At 44.2% G+C, this 26,275-nt stretch overlaps 1 protein-coding gene across 2 annotated transcripts in view; it reads right to left on the minus strand.

The window, feature by feature from the left end:
• Positions 1–26,275, minus strand: part of MGAT4B (alpha-1,3-mannosyl-glycoprotein 4-beta-N-acetylglucosaminyltransferase B) — a 195,131-nt gene that overhangs the window by 19,446 nt on the left and 149,410 nt on the right. For both annotated transcript variants that reach the window (XM_075602044.1, XM_075602045.1), the window contains exons 9-12: positions 20,098–20,228; positions 5,184–5,291; positions 3,064–3,257; positions 1,445–1,523 (exon numbers count right to left, since the gene is read on the minus strand). In XM_075602044.1, coding sequence (XP_075458159.1) covers positions 1,445–1,523; positions 3,064–3,257; positions 5,184–5,291; positions 20,098–20,228 — 512 coding nt within the window. The remainder of the gene's footprint in view (positions 1–1,444; positions 1,524–3,063; positions 3,258–5,183; positions 5,292–20,097; positions 20,229–26,275) is intronic.

The raw sequence follows: 26,275 nt of genomic DNA on the forward strand, positions 1-26,275 counted from the left end.
GCGGGCGTGTCATTTCCAGGAGGAAGGACTATACAACAGCTGTGAGTTGTGACATTTGTTACTCTTTGACAAAGTGCTCCGACGGGTGTGAAACACATTGGAGGGACTGCGTTTTCTTTTTTACTTAATGGCGTTGCCTAAATAAAGTATTTTTCAAGCGTACAGTCTGGCTTTTTCGTTTGATTGCTGTGCACCGCTTCTACCACTCATGCATTTAATCATCTACATGCTGGGCGCACGCCCTTGGAGTTCCAAGTGGATTTAAATGTGAGTTACTTCGAACTATCTTTATTATTGGCTTTTGTGTGAAGTACTAGTCCCTTTATATGACCATTATCTGAAGGTGGGTGTTTCCTGACCCTGGAGACGCTGAGCAATCAGCGTGAACCGAGTGTCGTGATTCCCCATTAACCCTCAGGGGGCTTATTTATGTGGCTTTTATATGTACTCACATAGGTGCTTGTGCATTTATGCATCATACCAACAGTTATACTCACAACCACTTATGATACCGGAACATTCTCACATTTTGCTCGAAGAACGGCCTACATTTCCATTTGTGCAATTTTACAGCTGACATTATCAGCAATGCCGACTCTTTAACTCACATTGGAAATCCTACACGAGACCTACAATCAACTTTAACTCTGAAGCACTGCATTGCTATTCCCCCTTTTCTATCTATATACATATATACTGTGTGCTCATTTGCATGTCATTATCCAGAATCCCTTGCTTCAGTGGAAGTGCTGTGTGATAATGGTGAAAGGCAGGGTTGCAGACCTGTCTAAGACATGCAAATGAGCATACAGTAATATTTATATATACAAATGTAAATACAACTGTATGCTCATCTGCATGTCTTAGGCAGGTCTGCAACCCCGCCTTCCACCATTATCACCCAGCACACAGCACTTCCACTGCAGCAAGGGATTCTGGGGAATGACATGCAAATGCGCACACAGTGCCACTTTTTGCTTCAAAAACCATTTTTAACATGGTTCCCTATAGGCTTAAGCTTGCTGCATGGTCACAGCTTTGAGCACAGCCAGGGTTAAGGTGCATACCCAGAAAACCCACCCATAGACAGCTGTTTCGACCTTTATGGGTCTCATCAGTGTGGGGTTGGTAAACTGGGTATGATATATACACACACATACACATACATATATATATATACATATATATATATATATATATATATATATATACATATATATATATAATATACATATACACACACATACGCACATTATATATAACATTAGGATATTCAAGGAAGCCGTGGTAATGAGTTGGAGACCTATAACACTATCTCCAAAGAACAGGATAGTAGTTCCCTCATTTCTTACTAGAGAGGTTTGAAGTTGTGCCCATAGCATAAATCAGACAACAATATATGACTATGTGGGGGTCTTCCCCTGGCATCCCCCAGCTGTCTTACATCAAAAGGCAGGACCTCCACTGTGGTGTTGTAAAGCTTATCCTCAGGGTGCTCGATGTTACCACTCCGGAAAAAGAACCTGTGGGAAAAGAAAGAGTGATTAAGCCACCATATTACACAACATCAAAGACGGATATTGTACTGAAGGTTAATATGATAATGCATGATAAGTTCCCAACTACTAACCAACTGGGGTCCTAGGGAGAAGTTACAGTCACATTCAGAGCCTGACAGAATGTAAGTTACATATGTTTTCAGTCCTTCATTTGACACTTTCTAAAATGATCTACGGCTGTGAAAATTGCTTGTTGAAAACGAACAGAACTCATGATTGTCTTGAATAAGTATGTATTATCAGTATATTTGTATTAAAATAAACAAAGAATGCCGTTTCATGTGTCCTGGATGTTTTCCTGGGAAATATCTTTTGTTCTCGTTCCACCCTTCACATTGCTTGCCAACGGGTCATAATTATGTGCTGGGCTGATGCAGCATCGTAATGACTTTCCATCTCTTAACCCTTTCAGTGCCGCTGGGTCCTGCCACCTCCGTGGATGAAGCACTTGCTAGCTCTTCTGAGCCATCGTGTGATCCCTTTCAGGTTTTCGGACGCCAGACCAGAAATGGAGGGGAAGGGGAGAGTCCGCCCCTATAGTGTAGTCCAGGGGTGCGCAAACTGTGATTTTCTGGGGGGCGCGGCAGTTATAGAGGTCCCACGCTCTCCCCCCAGGCCTTTAAATGACATGCCGGGGGAGCGCGCAAGGCCTCTAACAAACTTACCTTCCAGCGACGCATCGTCATGGTAACCCGGCGGCAAATTACACCGTGGGTCAAGTTACCATGGCAACGTGACGTCACATGACCTCGCCGTCATTTGCCGCTGGGGCCGAGCAGGTAGGGAGAGGCGGGGGCACGAGGCGCCGAAAAGAGCAGGCAGGGGTGCGCACGGGGAAAAGTTTGCGCACCCCTAGTGTAGTCCACGATTGCGGGCTTGACTAGAAAATGAGAAAATGGCCGTGACATGCAGGGTACATCATACGGGCTTCTGGGGTATCACTTTTCATGACGTTCGCTGTATGTCATTAGGGCCCGAAAGGGTCAACAAAACAGTCGTAATGCGATGGTATGAAGAAGAAACCAATTCAAATTGGTCACTATAAGAAGTGAACTTATCTTATGTGATAGCACGGTAACCCCTTAATTAATTGAACCCACAAATTACATTTGCACATAACATAGAGGGTCACTAACCAGACTGACTTTGAAACGGTTTTAAATGACAACCACAGAAATTGTGTTTCTGAAACGAAAACACCCAATTTATTTTGCATGGCAGAACATTCTAAAGAGTTGACATTGCAGCTGAGTGAACTGACATACTTAGTATGACAGCTGTGTGAGCCGAGAAGAAAGATTTTTGTCTGAGAGCTATGCATGAGGTACCTACCTACAGTGGTCAAATAAGAGCCCTATGTTTCATTAATGTCACAGCCGTAATTTATCAAGGACGTGCGAGGCCTTGCAGTGTAATTCTTCTGTGAATGTCTCATACCAGAAACCCAATAAAGGACAAAGAACCTAGTACAACCGTAAACCTGCAGTCCTTCATATTGACTGACCTTTCTACCCTCAAAGGCTTGAAAAAACGGAAGCGTACGAAATCCCCGGCAGCTGGCGTGAAGGCCCAGAAGAAGTCCTCTCTCAGGTAGGCTTTCTCCAAGGTGAAATGTTGGTAGGTTTTCAGGCTAGTGCTAACTTCAGCGGCAGGGTTTACATGCTCCTTGCGCAGGGCTTGTTTTCCGAAATCTTTGTCCTGGATGCGACATAAATAGGGACAAGTGAGAATATTTAATGAAAAATATGTGGGCAGAATAATGAAACATTTTTTAAAAAAAGGGAAAGAAAAAGGAAGGATTTCTCTCCCCCTCCAATTTGTGATCTTCTAATTTATTTGCTTCAAAATATTGTTTACACAAGATACTACACTGTCGAGGTGCAGCACACACAGGGAAAGCTGTGGCAACCTCCACACTGCAGCTACAATTTCCACAAATCTTATTAGGAGATAATCAGTCTACAAGGTCAATATTCCTTGGCCATTCCTGCAAGACATACACATACATAGACAGAGATAGCCGGACTTGCTGTCTCCAGTGTCCCGGTTGAAAAAGCTTAAAGCCGTGGCTCTGGTGGTGGTGGGGCTGTAATCCTTCGGCACAAGGGCAGCCGCAATCGCCGTCCCACGGTTTGCCACAGTGCCGAAAACAATAAGGCGTGCTTCGTCTCTCTATGGCAGTGTTTCTCAACCATAGTGCTGTGAGCCTCTGCCAATGGTGCTGCAGCTCCCCGGGAAAAATAAAACACGCTGCTTTCTGCTCAGCTGGCGTGTCCTGCAATGTTTGGGGGCAGAGAGGCTGTGATATGTTTGGGGGCAGAGAGGCTGTGATATGTTTGGGGGCAGAGAGGTTGTGATATGTTTGGGGGCAGAGAGGCTGTGATATGTTTGGGGGCAGAGAGGCTGCGATATGTTTGGGGGCAGAGAGGCTGCGATATGTTTGGGGGCAGAGAGGCTGCGATATGTTTGGGGGCAGAGAGGCTGCGATATGTTTGGGGGCAGAGAGGCTGCGATATGTTTGGGGGCAGAGAGGCTGCGATATGTTTGGGGGCAGAGAGGCTGCGATATGTTTGGGGGCAGAGAGGCTGCGATATGTTTGGGGGCAGAGAGGCTGCGATATGTTTGGGGGCAGAGAGGCTGCGATATGTTTGGGGGCAGAGAGGCTGCGATATGTTTGGGGGCAGAGAAGCTGCGATATGTTTGGGGGCAGAGAAGCTGCGATATGTTTGGGGGCAGAGAGGCTGTGATATGTTTGGGGGCAGAGAAGCTGTGATATGTTTGGGGGCAGAGAGGCTGTGATATGTTTGGGGGCAGAGAGTCTGTGATATGTTTGGGGGCAGAGAGGCTGTGATATGTTTGGGGGAAGAGAGGCTGTGATATGTTTGGGGGCAGAGAGGCTGTGATATGTTTGGGGGCAGAGAGGCTGTGATATGTTTGGGGGCAGAGAGGCTGTGATATGTTTGGGGGCAGAGAAGCTGTGATATGTTTGGGGGCAGAGAAGCTGTGATATGTTTGGGGGCAGAGAGTGTGATATGTTTGGGGGCAGAGAGGCTGTGATATGTTTGGGGGAAGAGAGGCTGTGATATGTTTGGGGGCAGAGAGGCTGTGATATGTTTGGGGGCAGAGAGGCTGTGATATGTTTGGGGGCAGAGGAGAGAGAGGAAAAGTGTAACGCAGCCATCCTGCCATAAATGTGTAGTGTGAGATAGAGAAAGTTGAGTGTGCTATGTGAGAAGAGAGGGGGGAGTTGTGTGTTGAGTGCATTGAGAATAATGGTGTGTGAAGTGGGCGAGGGGGGTGAATGTGATGTGTATTGAGAATAAGGACGAGTATGAAGTGTGAGCTTGTAAGAAGAGAAGAAAAGAAGAGTGGGTGTGGCAAGTTTGTGTGTGTTGAGGGGGAGTGTGGAGCAAGATGGGTTGCACAGGGGTGCCCTGAGATTTTTTAAATCCTCCAGGGGTGCTTGTCCCCCAAAACTGTTGAGAACCACTGCTCCATGGGATAACTGATGCTTATTAGGAGGTGAGATTAATGTATAAGGCAATACTTGGCATGTTACCCTTACCAGGGCAAGTTGATGCATTCAAGAACTGTATTGAGATTTTCTGGAATTGTTCCACGTACCTTTAGTTTCTGAATTTTTCCTGCCAAAGAAGAGTGGGTCCCCACATGCTGGAAGAGGGAAGGCTTGAACCGGATCCGCAAGTTAGCTTTTTGCCGATCGCAATGTTTCTAAAGATTAAAAGCAAGTCATTTTTGAGAGGTGAAGGGACACACATTTTGGTCACTGATGGTTAACGTACTGCTTACTCTACCAATAACTTCTAATGCGATAGGTTGAGATTTACTAAACAGCACTAAGTCTTAATTACATCCAAGCAAATTAGTCATATGGAGTATCTCAGCCTAGCACCATGTAGTAAATCTGGCCTAGAGTACCTTCTAAGAACAAGTAATTAGACAACTCTAATTCATAGAATTGCATTGCAAAAACTCCTGGATACAAACCTGGAAACACATTTCTGATACTTAGCGTCTGCCTAAGGCTGAGTCCCCGCTGGCGCTGAGCTCGCTATGCGCTTGGCGCGCTTACCTTCTGCAATGTAGGTCAGCACATCCCCTTTCCCGCTGTGCTCGCGCGCTCATGCGCGTGCACACACGCTCTCCCAAGCATTGTGCTTGGGGAGACAAGGGAGAGATACTTTCGTGCTGAGAGCAGGGTCACACACACACACAACATGAAATTTTTAGCCGAGAGGGAGCAGAGAGAAGTGGAAGGGGGGGGGGAACGAACTACTGCTGGGGTGGGGGGGGGCAAACTGACTACTGCTGGGGTGGGGGGGGGGCAAACGGACTACTGCTGGGGTGGGGGGGCAAACGGACTACTGCTGGGATGGGGGGAGGGGCAAATGGGCTGCTGCTGTGGGGGGGCAAACGGAGTGGTGTGGTGGGGGGAGAAGGGAGAGAGAGAGGGGGGAGAGCAAGAGAGGGGGGGAGAGCGAGAGAGGGGGAGAGCGAGAGAGAGAGAGTGGGGGAGAAGGGAGAGAGAGAGAGTGGGGGAGAAGGGAGAGAGAGGGGGAGAAGGGATAGGGGGAGAAGGGAGAGAGAGAGAGGGGGGAGAAGGGAGAGGGAGAGTGGGGGAGAAGGGAGAGAAGAGAGGGGAGAAGGGAGAGAAGAGAGAGTAGGGGAGAAGGGAGAGAGAGGGGGGAGAAGGGAGAGGAGGAGAAGGGAGAGAGAGAGGGGGAGAAGGGAGAGGGAGAGTGGGGGAGAAGGGAGAGAAGAGAGAGTGGGGGAGAAGGGAGAGAGAGGGGGGAGAAGGGAGAGGGGGGAGAAGGGAGAGAGAGAGAGGGGGAGAAGGGAGAGAGAGAGGGGGAGAAGGGAAGAGAGAGGGGGAGAAGGGAGAGAGAGAGGGGGAGAAGGGGGAGGGTAGGAGGGAGAGAGAGAGAGCAATGGGGGGAGAAGGGAGAGAGAGAGGGGGAGAAGGGAGTGAGCAATGGGGGGGAGAAGGGAGAGAGCAATAGGGGAGATAGAGGGGGAGAGAAGGGAGAGAGAGAGGGGGGAGAAGGGAAAGAGAGAGGGGGGAGAAGGGAGAGAGAGAGGGGGGAGAAGGGAGAGAGAGAGGAGGGAGAAGGGAGAGAGAGGGGGGAGAAGGGAGAGAGAGAGGGGGAGAAGGGAGAGAGAGCAATGGGGGGGAGAAGGGAGAGCGAGAGGGGGGGGGAGAAGGGAGTAAGAGGGGGGGAGAATGGAGAGAGAGAGCAATGGGGGGGAGAAGGGAGAGCGAGAGGGGGGGAGAAAGAGAGTGGAGAAGGGAGAGAGAGAGGGGGGGAGAAGGGAGAGAGAGGGGGGGAGAAGGGAGAGAGAGAGGGGGGGAGAAGGGAGAGAGAGGGGGGGAGAAGGGAGAGAGAGGGGGAGAAGGGAGAGAGAGCAATGGGGGGGAGAAGGGAGAGTGAGAGGGGGGAGAAGGGAGAGTGAGAGGGGGGGAGAAGGGAGAGAGAGCAATGGGGGGAGAGAGAGACAGACACAGAAACACAGACAGCCCCTATACAGCCAATGACACCCCCCCCCCCCCCCGGCACCGTGAGGTATAGGGAGATCGGCCCAAGTGCCCAATATCACTAATATACAAAGCAGTAACTGCAGCTGCGATCGACACGTGCATTGAAGTTCAACATTCTATCTACTATATCTTCCCATACTCTGAAGACTGTATTCAATCGGAACATTCAACCTTTAGATTAACATCTTAAAAGTACCAAGTACACAATTACTGCAGCAGCATTGGGATGTGTTGCTGGACCACGAAGAGGTTATGCAATACCCATCAAGAAGCAATTATTTTCATAATCTCCAGCATTCTGGCAATAAGAGCTGTGTGCTTGAGCCAAAGCCCATAACGTAACCTAAACTGGCTTTGACTGGCAGTAAATGTTCTTTCCATGGTGGATTATGGCTTCATAATATTTATTCAGAGGGGATTATTTTTACTATGAAATGGCATTTAGTTTGTTTTGTTACTTTTCTCTCTCTTTGTTAGCTCCTTTGTGGCCAGGGGGGTAAATTACACACTGTTCTGCAATGAGATGTTGTCCTGCCAACAGAAATGGGGATCATCCTTGTGAGCTGCACATCTAGAGAACAACTCTCTCTTTGAGGAAGGTAGTTAACCAAGCAATGTTAAAAACAGCAGAATAAAGTTCAGATCAAAAGTATGAAAGCAGCTAGAGTGAATGAAGGACAGAAGTAGCAGCCTAATGTCACTTCCTTTGTAGCAGGTGACCTCCGTTTGAATCGCAGTGTCCGTTGTCCTTGTGCAAACCACCTTATCTCTCAGTTCCTCAGGCATTAACAGACTTTCACTTGCACGAGTCCCTGTCTACAATCTATAGTGCTACGTATACGGTCATAGGCATGCAAGATAAAATAGTAGTAGTAGTAGTAGTAGTAGTAGTAGTAGTAGTAGTAGTAGTAGTATGACTTCACGGAGAAGACCTAAGAAAATGAAAAAAGTTGGAAGACTCGGATGCCTACTAAGAGGGGCACGTGCATAGTTGTGCAGTAGGGTGCCTTTTTAGGGAGTGCCAAAAACCTTCCCATTATCTTCACCTATTATGTAACAATGAGGGAAAAGACAGGTTTATGCATTTCTAGAGGAAGGAAGGGCCACGCATTTCAATGCACTCCAGACTTCCAGTATCTCAAAAACCATCACAAATCAAAAGACTCCCTCAATGAAAATGAAGACCTCAACAAAGTATGTTGAGGATTTCAGTTCTGGGAAGCTCCTACAGTGTCCATATACATTTTTAAGAGTGGAATCAGTGATGCATGTTGTTACTTTCACTTTTATGCTGTAGCAGCCTAGAGATTTCTGCTTGTATAATGTTTTTAAAGATAATACCGTATAAAGAATGCCTTGGATTTTTTTCCAGTGTTGTAATGGTTTTGCTGTATGTTGTTAAAATACAATATCATTTCTAAGGATACATTTCACAAAGTAAAAAAATATACTTAACTCCTGCGCTGTGCACTCCAGGCTCACGTAGGGGTGAAAATGTTAATTTTCTGTGCATTTAAAAATATATATTTTTGTGCTGTTAAACAGCAAAGCACTGAATGGTTTAACACTGGATGGAACACAAGACAAAATAATATACTGTAGTACTAATTGCAATTAGTATGGTTTAAAAAAAAAAAGCCTGATGCATCTTTTACAGTGACGACACTTCATGTTGTAATTATGGCTCATGTACAAAGAAGCCACTCGAAAAACAACTTCTGTGGCAGAAAAATAAAGATTAAAGTACAATAAATCCTAAGGTTTAGCAGTGTCAGAGTCCCCCGGGAAATTTGTCACAGAAATAATTTTCCATTGGTTCTGCTGGCAGTATGCTTATAATGACAATTGCAAAAATACAGCGTCAAGTTCATTATTAATGACGCCTTTCTATGCTGGGGACTATGCAATAGGTATAGTGCAGTATTAAGTACCATGTCCATATCCATCTTAATGACTCAAGGAAACTATGTACATCTATGGACATAAACGCCTCTAAATCTTCATCTCAAAAACCTGCAGAGGAGGGCCTTCTGTATATTGATTTGGCAGAACCGGCACAACACAAAATCCATGTGGTTGAGGTTAATTTGAGCTCTATTCACTCAGTGGAAGAGTAGCTTTGGGAGTTGAGGATTAAGCTGGTAATAATAAGAGTTACTCAGTAGCCTGTTTAGCAAGTTCGGAAATTAATTCAATATTAACAAACCTTACGTTCACTACTAAGGGTGTTAAAGTAATCTTTAATGATGTTTTAATGATTTCAACCCCTCATTACCATTAAGAGGTGCAAACGTTGACTCAACCCCTACAGAGCCAGACAAAATGCGATAGAGCAATGCCAGAGTTATTTATCAAATTCTCCTGGCTGTAAAAGACGGCAATATGGACATTAAAGACAAAATAGTATCATATTTAACCACAGACAAGACTCAACTGCTTCCAAATGAATTTCTTTACATCAAAATGCTGTTTCTTGTACTATTAAAGTGGAGAGACATCGATAAATAACCTTCTAGGTTTATCAGAATCTGCCTTTTTTTTCCTTTCTAGAAAATTCCCTAAAGATTTAGCCTGCTCCACTGAGCATCTTCCACAGCAAAACATTCAGGTACAGGGGGCTGTGTTTGTGACTTAACACGGATGCTCTGGGAGGGACCACAGCACTAAAAGTAGAGGATTCTAACGTCAGCAGCATACTGTATACCAGTATATAAGCATGTGTGCACCTCTGTATCTTTCTGCAAGTGCGCCTGTGAAATTCTGTGCATATCATTGTACAAATCAGTGTGTCCTTGTTTAGGCTTGGTATCATTGTCAGTGTGAGTATCAATGTCTGAGTGATCAGAATGTTCTGTGTGCTGTTTATATAACAGTGTGTCCGTGTGGGTATCAGCGTGTTAGTGGATTTGTGCAGTGCAGCTGGGGAGCATCAGATGCTGGGCATTACGGGATCAGCAGATATAAATGGCAGATGCCACTATTAACCCAATTGCTACCAGAGGCGGCAATGTTGGTGCCACTGGCGGCAAAGGGGTTATAATTTGTGTTTACAAAATATGTGCCCTGTCGCGAAGCTGGAAACAAACATTTAAAAGAGCAGCATTAAAGTAACACCTCTCCAGGAAAAAGACAGGCATGAGGCATGAGTCGCACACCCCAATGAGCAGCATTACCCACCCTGATTTAAGTGCTATACCCCAGATGCCAAAAGGGAAGCAATATGGAAAGAAAGATTTGTCACAAATCCTCTTTGCAGAACCTCGTGGATTATGGACTGTAAACTGCATCCACATAAAATCCCCAAGACTTACTGCAGAGCAGTAAAACACCATTTTATAGCACATTTAAGTACATTTCATGAGCTGAGACAGAGTGACAGAGAAAGTTAAAGTGAGTGAGGGAGCGAGAGACCGAGTGACCGAGGAAGAGGGTGAGCGAAAGACCGAGAGAGACACAGAGGGAGCTAGAGAGGCCCTCATCTTGTAAACTGTGGTAAATCGCACAGAAAGCCCCATTGAAGTTTAACGTAATCGCAGACGAGAGAGAGAGAAAGAGACCGAGAGAGAGACACAATGGTGAGAACACTGTAGTTACTTAAAAATCAGGGGAGCGCAATCTTTTTTCCCTGCGCCCCCCTGCCGGCTCTTCCCCTCTCTTCGTGCCCCCCCCCCTCTTACCTTGGCTCCAGCGGCATGACGTCACATGACCTTGCGGTTTCATTTGACGCCGCATTTGCATGGTGATGCGTCTCTAGGAGCAAGGTAAGTGCAGTTTACAGAGGCCTTCGCTGCTTCCCCGGCACTTCATTTAAGTGCCTTCGGGAAGTATATATATATATATATATATATATATATATATATATATATATATATATATACACACATATACATATACATATATACATATATACATATATACATATATATATATATACAAATACAACTGTATGCTCATCTGCATGTCTTAGGCAGGTCTGCAACCCCACCTTTCACCATTATCACCCAGCATACAGCACTTCCACTGCAGCAAGGGATTCTGGGAAATGGCATGCAAATGAGCACTCAGTGCCACTTTTTGCTTCAAAAACCATTTTTAACATGGTTCCCTATAGGCTTAAGCTTGCTGCATGGTCACAGCTTTAAGCACAGTTATATATATATATATATATATATATCTTCTTATCCTGTTGTTTTGCCTTTGCAGGATTTATCCTGCAGCATCAAATGTGCTGAGCTTACATTAGGAGCTCCAAGTTTAAGACATTTTAAAGAGGCAATGCAAGCTTTCCCCCCCCCCCCCCTCTTTTAAAAAAAAAAATTAAATACAGAACTGGTGCATGGGGTCACCTGCTGCCCCTTCGGAGGCAAGTATCTCTGGAAGCAAGGAGTCACCGGTGCTGAAATTAACAGGATTCAGCTCACGAGACCCCCTGCTCCAAATCTGTATTAAAAAATGAAGAAAAAACAAAAGCGTTTAGATTGCTCTTTTAAGTTGCTGTGAAGTTGACAATACTGGGAGCAACAATGTTCATCAGTAACCTCATACATTCCATTTATTAATTGGGCAGTTTCTGTGCCGGTGACCATCTTTTGTCCAAGAAATGTTGGGATCAACAGTTAAATATTTTCCGACTATGGGGGCATCTGGAGGTAAGACAGTGGGCAAGTGTATTGTGGGCATCTGGAGGTAAGACAGTGGGCAAGTGTATTGTGGGCATCTGGAGGTAAGACAGTGGGCAACTCATGCTCCAGATGTGGATAAATCTTCAAGACAACCCTATCGGGCTCATTCCTGCTCTAAATTGCAAATGGTTTAACAGAGTACTCCAAAACTCATGCTGAGGGACATTTTTTTTTAAATCCATCGGATTGGAAACCATGGAGTCATTTTAAAGGTGCGACCCCATTTCAAGAGAAACGGAATTAAAAGAGCAGCCCACGCGGCTTTTTGTGTGCATCTTTTTGTTTTGTTTTAAATAGGTTTGAAGTAAGGGGTCTCCGGAGCTGAACCGCGCTAATTTCAGCTTCGGAGACTGACAAGAAAATGCACACCGGAGATCAGTATTAGAAAAATTGTATACATTTAATATTAAAAATAAAAATCACTGTCCCACATACTGTAGGACCAGATCATTAAAAAACAAAAAAAAAAACAAACACAATTAGGCTATAAAAACAATAACAATAAGCTAGATGCTGAAATGAGATCCCCCTCCCAAAAAAACCCCCATAAAATATGCAAATTTACATATTAAAAAAAACAGTGATTGAAATAATTAGAACAGGACTGAGGCCCCGCTGCCTGCGCTGCACGCACGTCTGTGAGGCAGGCGTGTGTGCAGCCGAATCCTACGGTCTGCAGAGAGCTGCAGGGGGAAAGGACGGGGGGGAGGGGTGCGTGACGGGGGGCGTGGCCGTGACGTCACCCGGCAGGTTTGCCCTCATTGACTGAACCGCCGGGGGCGTGGCCTAGCGCTCCATCGCGACTCCTGCTCGCAATTTTCTTGAGAGCAGAAATTTCGGTCGGCGCAACGCGGCAGGCCCCCGGCCCCATTGTGGGGCGGCTCTTGTCCCTGCAGCGTCCGCCACAGCAGGCGCTGCAGTAGCCAGCGGGGACCTGGCCTTAAATGCAAGTGCAAAATAAAGCAACCACAGAGGGAAGGTGATGCTGCTGAACCGCGTTAACTTAAGCTCCGGGGACCCCCTGCTTCCTGAGATACTTACCTAGGGAAGGGGGTGCCGCTATTTCTCTACAGTTTAAATTCGTTAGTGTTCTGCTTTAATATTAACCAAAAGACAAAAAGGCACAGTGCTACATCAAACTTGCCATATTATATAGTTAAATACTTCTCTGTATATCTTCTCATAATGGTCATTAAGTTCAATTCTTTGGCCCAAGTATTTTAAGCCTACAACCACGTCACGATATGGCCCATCTGTAAATCTCAACACTGCTATACCTGCAAAAAGCTCTCATACCCTCTCTAATGGAGGGGGAGCCGTCTTTAATAGGTTATTTACAGGTGCTTAGCAAGAACTGCAATTAAAAAGGTGAAATTAATGAGCTTTAAAACAGGGAGGAGGGGTCACTAACCTCCAAGTGCTTTACTAGCTGAAATTAAAGGCCTAGTGCTACATCTAACTTGACATATTATATAGTTAAATACAGATAAGTATTTAACTATATATATTATGTCAAGTTAGATGTAGCACTAGGTCTTTTTGTCTTGTTCTACACAAGGTCACAATCCTAGTAACGGTCTTTTTGACACAATATATATGATTTGGTGAATTTATTGTCAGTGAGCCCCTGCAGCCGCAATGAGAGCGGCGTGTAGAGGCGTAGCAGACAATTAATTTTTTCGTTTAAGCACTCACGGGAGTGGAGTGCCGGACACGTGAGCAGTTCGCCCAATGAGGACGAACCAGCTCCGTGATGTCACTGGCGCGCCCCCAGACACCCCCCCGAACGGTGTGCGTAGCAAGGCCAGGGAAAGCACCTGCTTTCTCTCAGCCTCCGCACGGCTGGAGTCTCTATGAACTCAGCCTTAGGGTGGTTTTTGCTGCTCTTAGCTCTTCCTGTTATATTTCTGTGTCATATGCCCTTACAGTACCTTACGGATGCTCATACAGAGTGGGGATTATTACATCTAATTACATTATAATTAGGGTATAATAAACAAGAAGGACAAAGTCTCATGGGGCGTTATGTTATAAAATTGGAAAAAGTGTGTTAGTAAGCAGAGTTTGTTTGCTTCACTGCAACCTCATATCTTTCTACGTGGGACTGCCCCTTTCTACGAGTTGCTGCCCTTTCTACGAGTTGCTGCCCTTTCTACGAGGGACTGCCCTTTCTACGAGGGACTGCCATTTCTACGAGGGACTGCCCTTTCTACGAGGGACTGCCCTTTCTACGAGGGACTGCCCTTTTAAAGGTCTGTTATTTTCCTAATCAGTTCTGCAAATTTGGCTTCCTGTTTAGGGGACTCTACTAGTTAGCAGATATGAAAGTGTACAGGCGGTTCTTCACTTTACAATGCTTTCTAATATAAATCAAGCAAGCAACCCTCCTACACACAAGATCTGTGGAGCCAACCTGTCGTGAGGAGAACCATGGGCCTTCTCTGAAGGTTGCGGGGGTGCATTGAACAAATAACACCCAAAGTCTTTTTTTATTGGGACATTCTAGGTGAGATCTCTGGTTTGAGAATCATGCTTTCATTCCCTGCAATCTTAGGCCTCGGCGGCGCTGAGCGGGCGGGCTCACGCTGGCCGCGATGAAACACATTGCGGCAATGCGTGTGGCCAGCGTGAGCAAGCGCCTGATCGGCGCTTAGCTGCTTGCCAAGCAAGCAAATTTGAATTTGCCGCTTGCTTGCGCCGCCGCGCTTGAGCGCCTGCACGCTCAGCGCCACCCTGGCCGCAGCCTAAGGATATGGATGCAGTGACCTGATTACACTACGCCTTTTTCCCTTATCAATTCGTGTTTGGCTTGATGGACTGTGTGCCTCTGAACCTCTTTCAGACTATTTTTGGATGGAATGGAAAACTACGGCGCTTCGCTAGAAATACCTATGGATATATACAGTGGTAAAATAATCAACAATGAACTAAGACCGTCAAATACTAGCCCTTGTATGTAACCTCCAAACTGCAGCTCAACCTTGAAAGAAGGATCCTCCTTTGATCCTCAATAGTCAGTAGTCATAGAGATGTGGTGAGCGCATAGGAACAAACAAGGATACAGAGATGAATAAAATAGCATGTGAACTAATCACTCATACAACCATACACACGGGGAATGGCAGGGTTATGTGGAATAAATAAAATAAAGCTGATATAAGCTCTACTCACACAGGCAAGTGTGAGCAAATCCTATCACAATATCTGTCAGCTCTTTCCTCCAAACGATCCCTGTCACCTCTAGGGTCAGCTTGTGGGGGTAGAGTGATGTCTGAGGGCAGCTCACATAAGTCAGTTGGTGGAGCTATAGTATTTTGATCACAGAAGGCCACCATAGTTCTCAGGTGAAAGCTTCTGTTACAGGCCGTGCGACAGGACGCCAGAGCAGGGAGATCCCAGGAGGAGCTGATACAGAGGATACAGTGGCTGGAAGTGCTGTACTTATATGTAAGTTTTGTATACTTACTTTTTGGTTTAATAAAGTATTGCTTCTTACATGAGCATATGTGGATGTCGCCCTTGTTTCTGAGCATTCAAAGAGGTACTGACTCGTGTTAGCTGCCCTCAGACATCACTCTACCCCCACAAGCTGACCCTAGAGGTGACAGGGATCGTTTGGAGCAGGGTTTCCCAAACTTTTTTTTCCGTGACACGGTTATTTTTGAACTTCTCCTTCGTGACCCACTAAAAATTGTATCGCCTATACTGGCCTATAGAGCCTGCACAGACACACACAGCCACTGATACACACACACAAACACACAGCCACTGATACACACACAAGCCACTGATACACACACACGCAGCCACTGACACACACACTGATACATACACACAGCCTCTGATACACACATACGCAGCCACTGACACACACACGCAGCCACTGACACACACACGCAGCCACTGACACACACGCAGCCACACAGAGACACTGCTACACACACACACACACACACACACACACACACACTGATACACACACACACACTGATACAGATACACACACACACACACACACACACACACACTCGTCTCCCCTATACGCACAGAGACACAAACAGTGAATTACAGGCAACGACGGATGTGAGTGACTGGAGAGGGGGCCAGGGGCACTTGGGTGGGAGGGAGGGAGGGGGCCAGGGGCACTTGGGAGGGTGGGAGGGAGGGAGGGGGCCAGGGGCACTTGGGAGGGAGGGAGGGAGGGGGCCAGGGGCACTTGGGAGGGAGGGAGGGAGGGGGCCAGGGGCACTTGGGTGGGAGGGAGGGGGCCAGGGGCACTTGGGTGGGAGGGAGGGGGCCAGGGGCACTTGGGTGGGAGGGAGGGGGCCAGGGGCACTTGGGTGGGAGGGAGGGGGCCAGGGGCACTTGGGTGGGAGGGAGGGGGCCAGGGGCACTTGGGTGAGAGGGAGGGAGCCAGGGGCACTTGGGTGGGAGGGAGGGTGCCAGGGGCACTTGGGTGGGAGGGAGGAGGCCAGGGGCACTTGGGTGGGAGGGAGGGGGCCAGGGGCACTTGTGTGGGAGGCAGTGACTGGGTGGGGTGACTTACCTTGCCGCCGGACGCTTTCCCCTGCTGCCCCCGATATCCCTGCTGCCTGGGACGGGAGGTGGGCTTGGGGGCACGGGAGGTGGGCTCGGGAGGGGGTGCCACGGGAGGTGAGCTCGGGAAGCTGGCTGCGGGGGGAAGCTGGCTGCGGGGGGAAGCGGGCCGCAGTAGGAGCTTGTACTTCCCCCTCCGTCCCACGTAATGTGCGGGCCGCAGAGGAGCTGGTACTTCCTCCTCCGTCCCACGTTGGGAGCGGGGGGGAGGAAGGGAGCGGGGGGGAGGAAGGGAGCGGGCCCTGCTTGCCCTGCGCAAGCGCGCGGGACCGCGGGGGGAATCGCCGCCATTTTTTTTAAATTGAGCAGGGGGGACGGGAGCCTCGCTGCGACCCGGCAATTTTGGTGCCGTGGCCCGGTGCCGGGTCGCGACCCACCATTTGGGAAACGCTGGTTTGGAGGAAAGAGCTGACAGATATTGTGATAGGATTTGCTCACACTTGCCCGTGTGAGTAGAGCTGATATCAGCTTTATTTTATTTATTCCACGTCACCCTGCCATTCCCCGTGTGTATGCTTGTATGACTGATTAGTTCACATGCTAGTATATTCATCTCTGTATCCTTATTTGTTTGTTCCTATGCGCTCACCACATCGCTATGACTATTTTTGGATGGACAAGGAAATTGGAGAGCGGCACTCAAGAGTACCATTTATTTACTTGTCTATAATACAGTTCACACTCACCGTCACATTTTATAATAGGGTTTTTTTGTGCTTTTTTTCTTTCACCACATCGCTTCATAATACTGTACATACCAATGGGCAGTTTTCAGACGCCACAACACGTTATCAGACTCATATTGTTACCTTTTGTATAGTACTGGGGCTAATTTTTTCTTCAATAGTGTGTGTACTGTACAGTATTGCAAGCTTCTATATAATTAGTTCATAAATACATGTTTATACATCATAATTACTGTATGTACTGCATATATTATTGCCAGGGTACAATATTCTGGGTAATTTTGTGTTATAAAGGCCTTCTGGGCCTTGGTCAGGAACGTAACCTCTATTTATAACATTGATCCGATGGGAAAATGGGTTCCCCTGGATGACTATTCACTATCCAACGCTATTTTTAAGGACACACTGCGCCAGATAATCGAGGATCACCGGTATAACTTTTCCATTTCTTCATTCTTATAAAAACAAACCATCTTAGAAATCAAGTGTTTTTGCACACCGAAGGGAAAAAAAGCCAACAATCAGGTAATCTAGACAAAAAAAGGACGGGGCAAGAACTAAAATATTCTTATTTTAAATAGTGCATCAAGGGACTGCACATTTGGGCCCAAAAACATTATTTGCATTTGATAAATGCTAACTCCCACTGCCGTTTCTAATGCCCTGTCTAAACATTAGTCGAGAAACATTGTTTACAGGGAATAGCTTTCCTATTGGTTATTAATGTGGGAAAGGAGGCAGCAGAGCAAACTTGGCTGTGCTTAATTAAAGTTATTGTTTTTCTACGTTGAATGAGCTTTAGGCGACTGGCGGTGATGAGATACTCTGCATCACTGCTTTAAGAATGTTCATTTTAATTGGAATGGGGTCAACAAAAACACAAACTTCTACTTTTGGACAACACTCTTTCCTCCCCCTCTCCCCAAGCATGATGAAGTCTTTGTGTAAAAGCAGAGAGGTACTGTAGGAATGTCACATTTCCTGTAGGAAGGCTGTCAATACCACACATCACTGCTGGACTTTTGGCCATGGTTTGTGAAGTAGCAAGTGCCTGGGTATTGCAGAGGTAACAGTAACATGGGAGCATGTAAGATGAATGGGTTAACAAAGGGGTGGCCAACTCCAGTCCTCAAGGGCCACCAACAAGTCTCTTTTTAAGAATATCCCTGCTTCAGCACAGGTGGCTCAATAAGTTGCTCAGTCATCATGACAGCCACCTGTGCTGAAGCAGGGATAGCCTTAAAAACGGACTTGTTGGTGGCCCTTGAGGACTGGAGTTGGCGACCCCATGGTTAACATCTCCACAGCTGATAAACCTTACTCCAAGCAAAGGGGTTCATGAAGACAGTACTGAATGAATTTTCAGCCAGACCAGTTACAGCTCATGTAAAGTCCCATGTCATTAATCAAATCTGTAGGGGGAACCAGTGGAGGAGGATTAGAGCATTAGACAGCTGCTTTGAAAAAGCAAGAGCAGCCCTCTCTTATTTAATAAAGTTGTTACCGTGTACGTATTACAAAGGTAACGTTTTGATTGGCGACCACCAAAATAGGGAATGCTCCATGCTGGGGTGTGAACTCTACTCTAGACACCCTTTACTTTGCTTGTCCCATTAAAATATAATATATTTCCCTTCCAACCTAAAATAACATACAGATTTATAACATTATTGTGACGGTTCTTTGTTATCTGAAGAAACAAATCAGACCGGTTCTCTCTCGGGTTTGTCTTCGCTTGAGGCCCCACTTTTATTACATTAGAGACTACGCTTACAGGCCATTAAAAATAAAGTAATTCCATGGAAGGGAATAAATGGAAATGAAAACCTAGGAAACAAACTAAGCTACAATGAGACTTAACGAAGAAAACCACAAATGGCTCTTTGTTACTTCCTATCCAGTGAATAACGACCTTAAAGTCCCAAACACAACACAAAAGAACAGTAAAGCACACAATGTAGTTTTAAGGAAGGCTTTGGGAAACTGTCCTCTAACCTGATTGCAGATAAATAACAGGCAATGTAACACACAGCTCTAACAATGGCAGAGAGATACTTCCTTATCTCCACTTTGTGTATCAGCTGCACTGGGCAGATTTGACCTTAATTTAATCACTGCTGACTGCTCTTGGAAACCATCATCGCTTTTAAATAACGCTTCCCGGATCTGTAGCCTAATCCGGTAAATCATTCAGCCAGCCATTCCCTACAGTGATTTCTTTTATTTTTTTAATTAATAGAGTTTTGTTCCCATAAAGCCGTTACGGGTTTAGTGGGGGCATGAACAAGATAGAACCATTGCTTCTATTCTGATCGGTGCACAGGCAGGTTATTAGATAGACAAGGACACATGAATGGTTAAATCCATGTGTCCTTCAGGCTTAAATATTTTTTTCTCTTTGGTTGCTTGATGGGTGGGGACCAGTTGGAGGTCACTAGATATGACGTCTTCACGTGTGGCCGACACTGATCAATGCCTAGGCGATGTACGTGAAGCGAGAGAGCTGTCGGCTTAATCTACCTTAGCCACCCTCTTTGCTTCCTTCACATTGTTTCTATTTATGGGTTAACCTTTTTTTAATAGACTGAATAAAGCTTGAGCATTGTACTCTGGATCCTGGAGTCTACTGGCATTTACTTCCTCTTTCAATATAGTTTGAAAAACAAAAATCCTTGGGAAAGGATTGATCATTGCAAACAATGTTCTATATGAGCACTACAAAACCTTAGCCTTGTCATATTGCTGCATCTTTTAAAACCTTTTTCAAGTTGTAGATTTCCGTCTCGGCTTGTCCCACAAAAAAAAACTTTAGAATTCTCTGTGCCTCTTTCCTGTTCTCTATCAGAGATTTCTTCTAAATCAAACTCAGTGCATCTGTAAATGACCCCGATTATAGTGATATACACTGTATACATTTAATACATTAAAAAAAAAACAATGCCACAAAGAAGTTCCCAAAACCCAAAGGCAGAGGGTGCCAGTGAACAGGAAGTTGGATGAGGTTCAAGATTACTTACAGCATCTTTCTCTGGGTTGCAGACTTTTACCCACAGGATATGGTCCAGCAGCCAGTCAATGGGCTTGTCCTTGTAGAACATAAGGATGAACTCAACAATCAGACTGAGGTCCAGAGACTTGAACAGCTTCCCTAATAATAAAAATAATAATAAGACATTTAGTTCAATTCAATTACGGAATGCTTTAACAATAAGAATTATGACATGCCGAGCTGCAACATTTGAATTAGAAACCTCATGAGCAAATGAATGCTTCAGTTTAAAATGGCAACAATCAAACATGAGGAAAATAACAGATCAGTGTTAATCATAGGACACAATTGTAATATAATGCAAAATTAGAGAACTGCATGGATAGATGGCATGTAAACTAAGGCAGGGGGGATTTAAAGTCAGGTGAACAAATATCATAAAATGTATAAGATAATGTCTTTAGGGCCAAAAGTCACTTCTTGTTTTTACAAATGTACACTGAAATCTATTAGTGATTTTTCTCTGAGGGTATCAAGAAACCTTTAATCTTCACAGCACATCCAATGCCTCTGGAGAGGTTCAAATAGTGAATCTATGGTTACAATCAAGTGCAGGTGGGATTCTTGCATTTCCCCTCACTGATATCACACATTGCAAATCAGATATCCCTTATGAACCAAAATCAAGTGTACAAGGTTGGCTTTAAGCCCATTTTTGTGACATTTAAAGTATGCTTGATGTCCAAAACTGTTCTCTTTGTGCCTCCATCTTATTGGCTAAAGTGTTCGAAAATGGTGTAAACTATACCAGGGTTGACATACTGTGTTAAACCAACACTGTCAAGGAAAATACATTTTGCATTTAATGAATTAAGAAAAATCTGATTTTATTATATATTCCATGATGAAAAAAGGTAAGCGTAGTGAGTACCAGCAGCACATCTAAGGTCTTTTGTCGAGAATTCCAAACAAGGGTGAAAACCAGGCACTAGCTATATGTGTAGCCTGAGAATTTGGTACAACCACCTGATGTTGCAGGAACACGGGGAATGGTGCACTGCAGAGGACATGCTTCTAGGCAGGAGAGTGCATACTGGTAGCGAGGGGATAGCTCAACGGCCACACCAACAAGTTACCTGGCTCGTTGCTAAGCAGTCTTGCGTTACCCAGCTAGCACCTGACAAACGTTCCCTTGTATGAGAATAAAGTTTTTTTTTTTAATTGAAACTGGATTTTTTTTTTTTTTTTTAAATGAAAGATCAGGAGTATGATTATTATTAAGGGGAGTCACATTTTGCCAATAAAGAGACAGTGCCTTTGTTGGACAAATGACTGTTAAATAAAACTCTCAAAACATTGGGATAAAAGGAAAACACCCCCACAAGAAAGCTTTAGAGACTAGAACGATGGGTACCATTGGGATGATTTTACAAATATGCCATTTAGTTGATGTACACCTAATCTATGGGGCACAGATATTGTAAAATTATGCATTCATGTGCTTCATTCAGAATATTCTGACAAGAACTATATACTTAAAGTATATTCTGCATACGTGTTATATTATTTTATGCTATTAAATGTTTTAGTTTTGTAATATAATAACTATTAAGATGATTTACTCCGAATAATGAATGTGGTATAAAATCGGTACATCAATGGGTAGCCTTCAGCAGCAAACGATCTGAAGTGAAATAGGGTTTTTGCAACCTTTTTTTTTATTCATGATTTCATAACAGATTTCCCTTTATGAAATACACAATGTGATTTTCAGCAGGAAAAGAACAGGACAGCTAAACAGACAAGACTTTGTAGTAAGTTTCTCAGTTTGTGAGTGGATGAAGTGGCAAAAAGCCAACAGCAACACATCATCTTTACAAAATGATTTTTCTTTAAATGAGCTCAGGCGAGAGATGCATTCAACCCATATGCATTCTGCATCCTTTTCTGGTTACTATTGGTACTGGAAGCAAGAGAGATATCATTTTTCATGTGACTCGCCTTTAAATCAAAATATCGGTCAATATCACTGAACCATAGTGCCTTATTGCTTTTAAATATCTTAGGAAAAACAACCAATTAAAATGATAGATCATGTTGGTATAAGGCCAATTGCATGTTGTCTCTGTAAAATCATGCAATCTGAAACAGCAGTGCAACCTATTCAACCACTAGCCTTGGGACACATTCAGTGCAACAGGCCAACCAACCGGAGTGGATTGCAGATGTCCCATCTCTCTCTTCGCCTCACTACTAACAGCAAGTGCTATTGTACAAGACGGATATCGTCTAGTAACCGCATGTGAGGCATGTACACGTACGTCTCTAATCTCACAGTCCCAGTGAGTTCTAGTGGCTGAAGAGTTCTAATTAAATTGATATACCACAAGGCAGTATTTCTTACTTGGCCACCTGTTCCAACTTGCTGGCTGACAGTTGTGTTTTGCTAGCCCCTTGGGTACCAGATGGGATAGAATAGTGTGTTAAAAGCAAACAAACTTTACAAAAGCAGCATTACCAAGATCATAGCCGAAAATAAATGTTAAAAACCCCAAAACATATGGACTTTGTTGTTGATATATTTATACTATCATTTATATAGATGAGAAAAAACAAACAAAAACATACCAGCACACTAACACAAAAAAAAGCTATGAAGTATAAGGATTGTATTTAACCTAATATAGTTTATTTGCATCTGTTTCACTGTACTAGTACTAGACTCTTGCGTTCTTCTCAAGGATGTCTTCTTTCTACCCCCTTTGTATCTAAAGCCCTCTCCCGCCTTAAACCTTTTTCACTGACTGCCCCACACCTCTGGAATGCCCTTCCCCTCAATACCCGACTAGCACTCTCTCTATCCACCTTTAAGACCCACCTAAAGACACACTTGCTTAAAGAAGCATATGAATAGCACTGTGAACATTATGAACACATGATACATAAAGCTTGGCCCCCTGCAGACGCACTTACCAGAACTCCCTCCTACTGTCTCTGTACGTTCTCCCTACCTACCAATTAGACTGTAAGCTCCTCGGAGCAGGGACTCCTCTTCATTAATGTTACTTTTATGCCTGTAGCACTTATTCCCATGACCTGTTATTTATACTGTTATTTATTTGATTACCACATGTATTACCACTGTGAAGCGCTATGTACATTAATGGCGCTATATAAATAAAGACATACAATACAATACTAGTAATTGAATGAACAAGCAAAGCGATGATATCAACTAGTCTTTCCATTGTGGCCACTTGGTGGGTTTTTTTTTGTCCATGTGTGTTCTCTGCACAGGCCAAACGCTTTCTGCCATCCTAACTTAAGAGATGTCAGAAGTTTCAATCAAATTGGAGTTGCCCCCATCTTGGAATACATTTTTCCTTTTATAAGTGACAAAAAAAAAAAAAAAAAAAATCAATAAAATGAAACAGGAAATCTCATCGACCGGATTCTTGACACAAAACAATACAATGTATTATTTTGCAACTTGTGCACCATTTTCAGACAATTTGCTTCAACCGTTACAGAGAAATGAAATATTTGAAAGGAAAATAAAGTGGTAACAAAACACTGTACGACAACCTCCTGTAGATTTACTTTGAAATCTAGGTGGCAGCGATAATTATTCACTGAGCAATAGGTTTTTGATTAGTTTTCCACAGTATCCACGATATCAGTATAACCGACGGCCTTCTTGAGATGAATTCATTTTTTGTTGTCCAACTCTCGGCTGGCAGTTTGTTGCGAATCAGATTGTCCTTCTTACATGCAAGTGTTTTGCAGTTTGTGAGATTATATTAAACGTATTTCTTTTCAAGTCGCAATAATGTGAGAGTTGAAGTGGTATTCAGTATTTACATTTTTGTTTGACTTCAAGACGGTGCTCGATCGCTGTGACAGACAATAACCCGCATTTCTGGACAACTTTTGTTACCTGTGCCTCGACTATCAGAGGAAACTAGACTTTTCTTTATAGGTTTGTATAATACCCCACAAAAGTGTGAGAATTCAATTGGTCAGACATCACCTTTATTTAACCGAAGTTTGAGAATACTAGGACAATTTGATGACAAAATCCACAAATTGATGGTTTCAAATTTTGTTTTGCTTGTGTTGTGAATCTTTGTCCGATTAGGTTTAATCGCTCATCCAACAACGCGGTATAAAATAAAGCATTTTCCTAGATCTTAACGTATTATTACTTAATTACATTGTGCAACAGATCTATAGGACCCCATCACTTAGCTGGTTGTGCTTACCACTACTATATCATACATCATTTATATAAAGGAAAACCTATATAACAGAGGTAAGACATAACATTTGTCATCATTGACATTAGAAAGCATCTTCTTTAGAAAGCATCTCCTTTGGATGTGCCAGTCATACAATAATTGCGTCACTTTCATTGTTATATTGCGATGCTCTTAAATGATCCACTGGCTATAGCACACCATAAGTGCCACTGCTCCTTTAATATAATAATTCAATGTTCCTTCACGTTTCAATTATTCGGTGGGCTGAATCTCAATTTGAGAACTTCGGGTGCCGAATAGATTTTTAAAGTTCTCTGTTTATATACCCCACACTCTGAGGTTTAAGAGCCTTTTGTTTCACAGCGTGACCGTGTTTATATTTTACAGAACCATCCACCGTGTGAGAGACATTAAAATATGGAGGCTTGGAAAGAGCGATGTGGATTAAATCAATCCATAAATCCATCAGGGCTTAGACAGCCTGTGACGGGGTTGTCGGAAAGATCATAAATCAGAAGCATGCTGGTAACCAATAATACAGCTCCTTTATGGCAGCACTAGACATTTCCTTATTTGAAAGTGGGACCATATACTTAGAGCATCAGTAGCAAACCGTGGCTCAAGTGCCTTAAAAAGGAGTTGTGGACGACTATATGCATAGATCGAAACTTTATTTCTCTCCCTCCCTTACTTAGTGCACTGGGTTACCCTTCCTTTTATAATATTGGTCAATAAAGGGTAAAGGAAAAGATAAAAGAAATAGAAGAGAAGATATAGGAGCAGGCAAACGTCCCTCATTTTACCGCTGTATGCGATAAAGCCTTGCTATATCGTTGTATATATACTTTTTGAACTGTGCTTAGAATATTCCTATATAATTTGCTCAAAGCTTTTTGAAAATTCAATATAACTAGAGGACTAAAAAGAAGTAGTGTGATGTGCTTCATTTCAAGAGATCATAAACGTTAAATAATTGGCTAAGTTCTGCAGTCTGCATTTCACAACAATGTTTATGCACCAAGTATGCTGTAAGTGTACACAAAGGGTACACAAAGGGTACACAAAGGGTAAAACTACATTTTTAAATTAATGTGTCCATAGCCCTATTCCCTCTCTACTGCAGCGTTCAGGGTCATACTTAAAGAAAATGTTGGTCTGACACCATGCAAAAAAATACATTTGAAATATTTACTTTGTGTACCTGGTTGTAGCCACTACCAGCTTCACACTGCAAGGCCATTAACCATCCTCACACTGTTGAGACCCAAAAGATTGAAATAGTCGTCTGTAAGTACAGTGCTGTAGGTTTACGGACTATGCACTTCTTTAACCCAGCCTGTGCTGAAAACGCTGCATACAATGGAAGGCATAAGCTTATTGGGATCCATGCTCATTTGCATGTCATTACCCAGAATCCCTGGTTGCAGTGGAAGCATTGTATGCTGAGAATGTATGGGAAAAGGCCGGGTTGCAGACCTGTCTGAGACGTGTGAGTGCGCTCATACAGTAAGTGATGCCACAAAAATAAAGAGAGAAACAAGTACCTACTAAGTGAAAGTGCACTTAACAGAAGTGACAATTATTTTTAAATACTTTTCAACTATTCTAGAGTGCCTGGAGATGGTCTTCATTGTTTTGACACAAACAAAAGTGGTTTGAATTTTCAGTTATTATTTACATTTCGTGCGCACAACCTATCCCCTATAAGTTTTACTCTCCCCATTGGTGCATTATAGGCTTACTACTGCAGAGATGTTCAGCTGGGAGGGACAAGAAGCATTGCCTCTAATTCCCGAGTGAGTATCAAGTCAATGGGGCGGAGGGCTGCGCCGTCAGCAAGCAAGAGGTTAACCAATATTTCCATTTGAAAGAGCGAAGACCCGCTGAGCTTTAAGCATGCAAATGCTCCAACTTGTGCACACGTACACCAACTGCACGCACTCATTA

This window comes from Ascaphus truei, chromosome 5 (genome assembly GCF_040206685.1).
Source record: "Ascaphus truei isolate aAscTru1 chromosome 5, aAscTru1.hap1, whole genome shotgun sequence".
Lineage (NCBI taxonomy): Eukaryota > Metazoa > Chordata > Amphibia > Anura > Ascaphidae > Ascaphus > Ascaphus truei.